The 8,852-nt window shown below is 39.1% G+C and overlaps 1 protein-coding gene across 1 annotated transcript; it reads right to left on the bottom strand.

The window, feature by feature from the left end:
* Positions 1-494: 494 nt before the first annotated feature.
* On the bottom strand, positions 495-7,879 carry LOC140225502 (uncharacterized). Its single transcript, XM_072304628.1, has 4 exons — positions 7,508-7,879; positions 4,090-4,372; positions 2,534-2,971; positions 495-1,752 (listed from the first exon to the last, which is right to left on the bottom strand). The coding sequence occupies exons 1-4, from the start codon at positions 7,713-7,715 to the stop codon at positions 1,392-1,394; spliced, it is 1,290 nt and encodes a 429-aa protein (XP_072160729.1). The 5' UTR covers positions 7,716-7,879; the 3' UTR covers positions 495-1,391.
* Positions 7,880-8,852: the final 973 nt, after the last annotated feature.

The raw sequence follows: 8,852 nt of genomic DNA, 5'->3' as shown, positions 1-8,852 counted from the left end.
AAAAGTGACGCAGATCATTCCAAAATAAATTGTATTTTTGTTTTAGCGTTTTGTTGCGGATGGCCCCAATTAGCCTAAGGTCAAAGAGCCTCCTGATAACATGCTAGGAGTGAAGCACGTAGGCACGTAGTTTTCAGTTGTTCAAACATTCAAATATTCTTGGTCGAGCAGTACCGTATACAGGCCCGCCACATCCCATCTCGGGCCATGGTACCAGTTTTAAGGTCCGGGCCCCAAGCACGGAGGGGGATGAGGGGTCCGAGGGGCATTCTCCGAGAAATTTTAGATTTTATAGGAATATCGGACGCATTTTGAACTTCCATAAATAATTTTTCCATCCATTTCTGCGGAATAATTATGGTTTTTTTTTTCTACTTTCAGCACAAAATACTTGCGAATTGTTGCATTCAAAACATCTGGAAAATTTTTATTTTTTTTTTTTTGGGGGGGGGGGGCATATGATACTATTGTCAGTTCTAAGAGGGCCAGGCCCCCCTGGACTCCCCCTCGTTTGTCTATGGCAAGGGAGTTGAGCCATGAGCCATTGAAGTCGAGGATGCCCAAACTGGAGACTCTTAGCATCTGACGACGGAAGAAAATGAAACGCAGTTACTAAAAATATCCCTCTGTACTGAAAATCTTGAAAATAGATAAAAATTTTCCAAGAAGTATACTTCTTTGAAAATTTAAGAAGAATTCTACAGTGCCCCAGCGTGTTTCTGAAGATCTATTCACCTTTTGCGAAATGTTTAGGGTAAATTTTTCACTTTTTCTTACTAAACAAGGGTTGCATGTGAATACGTAGTGGTTTTCCACGGGTAACACGGGCCCCTTCCGGGGCTCGGGCCGCGGTACCAGGGATCCAGTATCCCCCCCCCCCCCTTGTGGCGGGCCTGACCGTATATTAAAATGACCAAATAAGAATCGTGGTTCTATACATTTTATTAATTATTTACTTGCACAGGTAGGTAATGGGTACAGCTGAAAGCCTTTTCGGCTTGTCTTAGAGCCATCCTCAGAGCAAATGGAAAAGCCAACTATACATACAGTGGTATCATTTTGATCATTTTTAGTTCTAGTTCAACAAGTTAATAAACTTTGGCCGTAGTCTCTACCCCCCACCGAAAAAAATGGATTGCTGATTTAACAATTCAGTTGTTAAAAAAAAATGACTGCAACGTTTCAAATGTGCATTTTACAAAAGTGGAAAGCTAATTTAACCATGAGGGTGGTTGAAGTAGCATTTTCTTGTTGTTAAAGTACCATTTTTTTGTTGCAAAATCAACATTGAAACATTGCAGTCACTTCTTCGAACAACAACATTGTTAGGAAAATCAGCAATTTGCTTTTTTCAGTGCCCTTAAAATCTGACATTTTTGGGAGATTTCTCCTCAATCATGCACATCCTCTTCCTTTTCATCATCTTTAGCGTCCTTTGCAATAGCCTCAACTTCCTCCGCCGTAGGAAAAGGGTCCTCAGCGATGAGGTCTCTGAGTGTTTTGCCGCGGGCAAGACTCTTGAAGAACTCCGGATTTGCGTGGTAGACGAGGTAGGTGCTGAAATAGAAATGTGCCAGTTTCTGTTGCAGTTTTCGCCAGACTTTCGCGTCGAAGTCGACGACCTCCGAGTGCAAGATTTCTTTCTCTTTTGTGCCCAGCTTCCCCAGGATAAAAAGACACCTCCTCACGCGGCTTATCGCCATGGAGCCTTGCACTTTGTAGTAGGACCTGGAGTCTCTCTTTAACAAGGTCCTGTTGGTATCAAAAGTTTCATAAGAGTAAACGTTGAGAGAAACGTTAAGAAAAACAAAGCCAACGAGGCTTCCTCTCATTCTGCCGTGCTAAGGAAGAACGCCGTATGAGCCTTCAGACGTTGCCAAGGTTCCTGCGATAAAAACAGAATTTACTGGAAAAATTGCGAACAGTATTTTCCAAAATTTTCAGACGATTTTGTACGCAATTTAATTTAAAATATCTGAAATTTTCAAGGAAAAATATGCATGAATGTCGTCAAAAATGCATGTTTTATCAAGGGAAATTTGGCAACTCTCGAATGTTTATACGGCGTTCTTTCTTCGTTCTCGTTTTAGTAGAAATGATAATCACTCGAATTTTTTCGCATAAATCTTCAAAGTGTTGCGTATTATAACGCTTTCTTATCATCTATTGCTCTACTTCTCAATTAATAGTGTGTAAATTCCGAAAATGTGCTGTCTGTTACACGGTAAAAAGTTAGCGTAACAGACTGCACATTTTCGGTCATTTATATAAAATAAAATTGAAAAGTAGAGCGATAAATCTTTGAAAAGCGTTATAACACTTAGGTAACCCTGTGTAGATTAATGGAAAAAAAATCGAATGATTATCATTTCTACTAAAAATATGACCGAAAAATGTGTTGTCTGTTACGGTGACAAAACTATTCCAATTATCGTGAAACACCACCCACATATGTATGGCATGAAATTAAACCAAAGGAATAAGTTTATCACCTGTAGTATAGATTTAATTTGGAATATTCCGTAATCATTACCTTCCTTTATCAACATATAGGTCATTCAACTGGTATGCGTCTGCGACACTCGGTATGAATGCAACAACTTCGTAAATAACTTGCAGTCTTGTCTTGGTTCTCGGCGGCGAACTACCAGCTTCATCAACATCAACTTTCGATCCACTTGTACTCTTGGATTTGAAGCCATTTTTCGGAACTTCTGGCGGCTGCGGTGCTTCCAGAGCTAAGATAGCGTGTCCTCTGGATGATGGACGCTTCAAGGGTTTACGCTTCGGGGGTGACGAAGGTTGATGCTTCGAGGGTGACGAAGGTTGACGCTTCGGGGGTGACTGAGGTTGATCTTGAAGGGAGCCATACCCATAAGCGGTAGGAAACGTGGCCAGGTACGGAAAGGCCGGGTCAATTATCAACCCACCGTCCTCTTTGATCGTCCATTCCGGATGCATATCTATGTACCTGTTCAAAAATGTAACGTAGGAAAAATGTTAACTAGTAGTCGTTCAAACAAGCCTTGATATGACAATATAATCCTCAATAATTATAAGAACCTAAAAATCAATTGAATTAATATCCTGCTAAAAATGACGAGTAGGCTATTCAGAATTCGCCAACTCACATGAAAAGAACTTCCTACTTATGAATAAAAATCCTACTCATATGAGAAGAAATTCTACTCATATCACTAGAATGTTCTACTCATAAGAGTAGAAAAATCCAACTCACATGTATTCAATTTTTTTCATTTTTCAGAGGTGCTGTTCGTGACCAGGAGACTTCGACATAGTATGTTTTGAAATATAGAAACATTTTGTTCTTATGATTTTTTTGATGCGGTGAATAGTTTCTGGGATATCGGACACGGTAGATTCAACGCTGAACTCATGCGAGTTGGAATCTCTAGTCATAGAAGTTGGCAAAAACTGGATGGAGAAATTCTGCTCATATGAGTTAAATTTTATTCATATGAGTTGAAATTCTATTCATATGACTTTGATTTTATACTCATTTGTACTCACCATTTTTAGCAGGGTAAGAGATAAATAAATAAGGGTTCCTCGTAAGTTGAAATTAATTAGTCTATTACTTACTTCCTCTATCCATTGAAACCACCCGCTTCTACCGATAGGATCGCTTCATTTTCTGCTTGTGCACTATGTCTACCGCTTCCTCAATCAATTGCAACAATCAACCCGCTGGCTGGCTACTTAAGAGATGAGTTAATTTTGGAAAAAAAGTAGTGGCTTTATTTTGTCTTCAGAGTAAATTTTAGGGGGAACTTTGATTCACTCGAAAAATCTTGCTGAAAGTAACATTGAAAAAAAGCATGGTAACATCCAGTATAAGTCTACTTAATTTTTTACTCAGTTATACCTACTGTTCAGTAAAAATAACCAGATCCAGTAGTATTTACTAGAATTCTGGTGATAATAATATATGGTGATTTATACGAAAATATGGTAAATACTACCACAGAGTCTGGTGTGTATCACCATACTCGGAGCACTGCCAAAGTGTGGTAAAATCTACCATATTTTTTTCTTCAGTGAAGAACTTTAAGCGATCTTGACCGGTACCTATTGAGGAAAGACTTTCTGGAGCTCTGCTGCCAATTCCATCCTTCCCTGGACGTGTAATAGCCTTTCAAGATTTGATTCACTTTTTCTTTCGTTGGTATATTAGGATGCATAACAAGATGATAATGTTGTGGCATTATCCGAATTCGAGACTCGTCCCACAAGACGTCGTACGCTTCTGAACCATCTTGTGTTCTTCTATATATATCGAGAGCTTTTTCCCCATCCAATTCGCTGATGGCACCGTAAGCAATATTTGCTGCAACTTGAAGGTTCCGAATACCTGAAAAATAATGAGAAAACCTTAATATTAGAGTACCCATATAGCGAGAGTATAGACAGATGTGAAACTCCGAAAATCCATCAGGCCTTTACTGATGCCTCCGCGAACAAAGTTAGGGCCCAGAAATGCAGCCAACCTGTGAATTTCAATCATCCAGAGCGATTTACTAATACAGTTATCAGGAACTGTCGTTTAAAAAGCACGTATTTGACTTAGTTTTTGCAAAAATTCACTCATTTTTGCGGAAGAACGCCCAATTATGTACATTCTCGGCCATCTTGGTTGGAATTGAAATCTGCAGACTCTGCAGACTAGCAGTGAAATTTTGTGTGTCAGAAGTTGGTTAGAAGAATGACTGCACTTTTGGGCCCTAAGCTCTCCATGAAGTGATCTGTCCATACTCTCGCTATTTATAGGTAGGTACTCTACATAATATTATCGGTGCTCCAGAGCCAAAAGGTATCTAACTCACATTTTTGGAAAAATCGAGTCAGTAGCGTTTTCGAAATCTCAATTAAAGGTTCCGTGTGTGTGGAATAGTTGGTAGTCCTATCTTGCGCCGGTTACGAAGTGCGGAGTTTCAAAAATTGCGATTAATTGGAATCAGTGGAGCCGACGTACGGTTTTCCTCTGATATCTCGAAAAGACTAAAATTGAGTTAGGTATCTTTTTGCTCTGGGGTACTGTTATAATCATCCAGAAACAACTCAAAAATCTGCTAAAAAACGATCGCGTTGGCATCATCTTGAGCTGATGTTGTGACCCACAACATGGTATCAACTTGGTCAAAGGACCAATTTAATACGGTTATGTTACCATTGTTAGTTGGATTTTGCACCAAGTATTCTAATTGACAAGCGCTGCTATTTAGATAAAAAATAAGTAATTAATAATGTATACTCTATTCCATTAGGGTGCATCACAAAAATAGTGTCGATACTCATTTTCTCATAGATCTTTTATCAGATCGCTAAATCCCATTTTCCTTGAGTACAGTCCGTACTCCACAATTTATAATGTTTGCAATTTCAGCTCGTAAATATTATTTCAATTTTTTTGTATATGCTTGATGCTTTGTACTTTTGTAGCATGCACCGTGTAGTTCTGTAACTATGCATGTGTTCTGATTTCGCAGTGCTTTGGTTTTGTGCCTGATGATGATCCTGCGGATCGAAAAGCTTCGCACAGCATAATGTATAGGTTAAAAAATAAAAAAAATAAAAATAAAAAATAAAAAAAAAAACAATAAAAAAATAAAAAAACAATACAAAATAAAAATAAAAATTAAAAAAAATAAAAAAATAAAAATAAAAATAAAATAAAACGAAAGATATTAAGGCTACGCATACTTATTCATGACCGTATTTTCGGTCAGGTGAACCTAAAGGACTTGGTTGGTCGATCAAATTTTTTATGAAATCGACCGAAACCGAGGTTACTCGGAGACATGTGCTGGCGTGCTAAGGAAGAACGCCGTATGAACCTTCAGACGTTGCCAAATTTCCTTCGAGAATAACCGATTTTAAAGGGAAAAGTTTAAATATTTTTTTTCCAGAATTTTTAGACGAATTCGTACGCAATTTCATCTAAAACCTCTGAAAACTTTGGAGAACAATATACATAGACTTCGTCACAAATACATGTTTTATATGTTTATGTGTATGTTATTTATGTCTTTAACACGGCAGTGTATGGATGAAGAAAGAGTCCTGCTAAACAATTACACTTTTGTTTCTCCCAGTGCCTCTCAGAGGTCGCGGCCATGGCATTTACGGTGCAAGAGAGTAAGAAAACAGAACTTCCTGCTCACATAGGCAAAGCAAGCAATGATGTTGGTAATAACACCGTGATACAATTATTCACACTTAATGGACGTGCGGTTTGCATGTCTCCAAATTGAAGGCGCTTCGTCATTCAAGCAGAGATCGTGGTCGAATGCAGCTACGCGCCCTCACAAATGGGCGATTCACGTCAAAAATCTCCGCATATATTATCACTTTCGGTTACTTTGAATCCCTTTCTTTCGGTCGGAGCGACTAAAAGGATTCAGTTTATCGACTAATTTTTTTTTTTTAAATCGACCAAAATCGTAAGTTGTCCTGAGATCTGGGGATCATTGAGAAAGTGTCCCGCTAAATTAATGAACTCTTATTTGGACGTATTTCTATCAAGCGGAACTATGTGCATTTAGACGTGAGCCCTGTTATGCATATATTATTATGGATATCAGGGCTCATGTCTTTCTGCACATAGTTTGACAGAAGTAGTAGTAGTTTGACGTAGTAGTTTGACAGAAATACGTCACTCAGAGGTTACGACTTGCGAGTCGCTAGCTCACCGGACAGCTACTAATGTGATCTAGGTGCAATTTTGGCGGCTCACTCTTGATTTTTGACGAGGTTATGAATTTTCAACCCAAGGATTTTGCCAATGTAATACAAAGATTTGATCAATATAATCCAAAGAAAAACTAATCAGATAATATTAACTGCACGTTCAGGTTACTTTGTCTTCTACATTTTGTATTACCACAAAATGTGCACTGAAGAAAAAGATTGGTAGAATTTACCATTCCTTCACGCTGTATTTGACACAGCGCGAACTCAAAGTCGATTTTGCCAGAGGAATGGTTACCTGTACCAGTATATAGTAGCCTTTATACTTTTCTTCTGGCAGAATTGACGCTGCGTGAAATACAGTGTGAAGGAATGGTAGATTCTACCAATCTTCTTTTTCAGTGTGGGTTACTTCTTTTCACTGTGAAGGAAAAATCAATAGAGGAGAGATCTTTATCTAATGGAATCGAGACGTCGGAATTGGAGGTTTTGACGGATAACTCTCTCCGGTGTTTTGAAAAAAAAGTTACTAGCGATTCGCTTAATTTTTTTCAGTCAATAAAGGCTATAAGAGTACCCCATAAACTGGCAAGTTTGTGCCCTTATTTTCGATATTTAGCTTTTTCTGGGAACCACGTCTTCTGCACTGCAAAATTTAAATTGCCAACACCTACATTTGGTCTAAAACTATGCGGCATTTTTAAAATTAACTCTTTCTGAGTAGATTACGGTGAAGTTGGATAAAGCTACGGAGATTGCTGGAGGATTTCAGGAAGTCTGCCCCTGGGAAGAAACTTACGCGGCAACATTTCGGCCGACAATTTGGGTGCCAGTGTGCCCTCGTAGAATTTGACAATTTTTCCCAGCATTTCATCTCTCCAGAAGCTTTCGTCTCTCTTAACCGTGAAAGGTGTCACGTATTTGCGACTGACGACAAGAAGGATACATTTCTTGCGGTTCATGATGTTCAGAAGCCCTTGGACTTCGTAAAATAATGGATTGGCCATCGGTAGCGCTTCCTCTGAAAAAAAAAAAAAAAAATACCAAAAATAACATATAAATCACTACGCGCCTGCACCTGCTAGAAACGACCATGTCGCGGTGAGTGAAACGCGGCACCATGTTAACAGCAACTTTGTTGTAACGACGTGGGGCTTGTGATACTTCGGCCGGAAGGTGACAAAATCATCGAGAAAAAACCTGGGGGGAGGGGGGCTCAAATATCAACCTTTAAAATAGGGACTGAATCCCCCTGACTTGTGACATATCAAGTCATGGCGCATTTCGAGCATTTACATATATTTTGCACATTCCGGTAAGTCCCTGATACGCAACGAAGGCCAAAAGCTAAAGAATATGGCACGTTGGTCCCGTGTTGTTACCGACAGGGTCTGTTTCAAAGCATGTTGGTGGGTGCAGCCTGGCACCGAGTTGACAAGAACATGGTATTAGCATGGTATTCCAATGTTGGTCTCAGTATTTTTCTATTCGTCACTGATGAGCAGTTTGACCAATTTGGTAAAATATTGATGCGCTTCAGCTAGAATTGTATTTAGCAAATGGGTGGTGATTATAGGAGGATTAGAAATAAACAAGTGGTTAGAAATGAAACATAATAATGGTAACTACGCAAAACGATTATTCCGATATAGGAACATGGCTGTTTTTAAAACGCCTTCAAATGCGACGTGATACCTCAGGCATTCCGGAGAGTTCAAATAGTTGTATCATTGCGCCTTCGAAATGTGATGGAAGATCGCAATGGAAATAGCCTCCATGCACGCTGGCCTTTTCGATTTCCGTTAACATATTTGCAGTCATGAATGCGCTTAAGTGCGCTTCAGCTAGAATTGAATTTAGTAAATGGGTGGTTTTTATAGGAGAATTAGAAATTAACAAGTGGTTAGAAATGGAAACATAATAATGGGAACTACGCAAAACGATCATTCCGATAACGAAACTTGGCCGTTTTGAAAACGCCTTCAAATGCGGCATGATACCTCACGCATTCCGGAGAGTTCAAATAGTTGTATCATTGCGTCGTAAGAATGTGACGGCAGATTACAATTGAAATAGTCTCCATGCACGCTGGGCGTGTCGATTTCCTCTGAAATTTTTGCAGTGGTGTTTGCATAGCTGATGTG

This window comes from Bemisia tabaci, chromosome 9 (assembly GCF_918797505.1).
Source record: "Bemisia tabaci chromosome 9, PGI_BMITA_v3".
Lineage (NCBI taxonomy): Eukaryota > Metazoa > Arthropoda > Insecta > Hemiptera > Aleyrodidae > Bemisia > Bemisia tabaci.
Note: the sequence above shows the minus strand (reverse complement) of the source record. Positions and strands in the feature narration are given on the sequence as shown.

Excerpts from the sequence above, each read along its gene's own strand:
- LOC140225502 (XM_072304628.1), bottom strand. The coding sequence starts at position 7,715 with ATGGCCAATCCATTATTTTACGAAGTCCAAGGGCTTCTGAACATCATG. Across the intron at positions 2,972-4,089 it reads AGAAAGTCTTTCCTCAATAG|GTACATAGATATGCATCCGG; the intron begins GTACCGGTCAAG and ends ATTTTTGAACAG. Across the intron at positions 1,753-2,533 it reads CTATATGTTGATAAAGGAAG|GACCTTGTTAAAGAGAGACT; the intron begins GTAATGATTACG and ends TGATACCAACAG.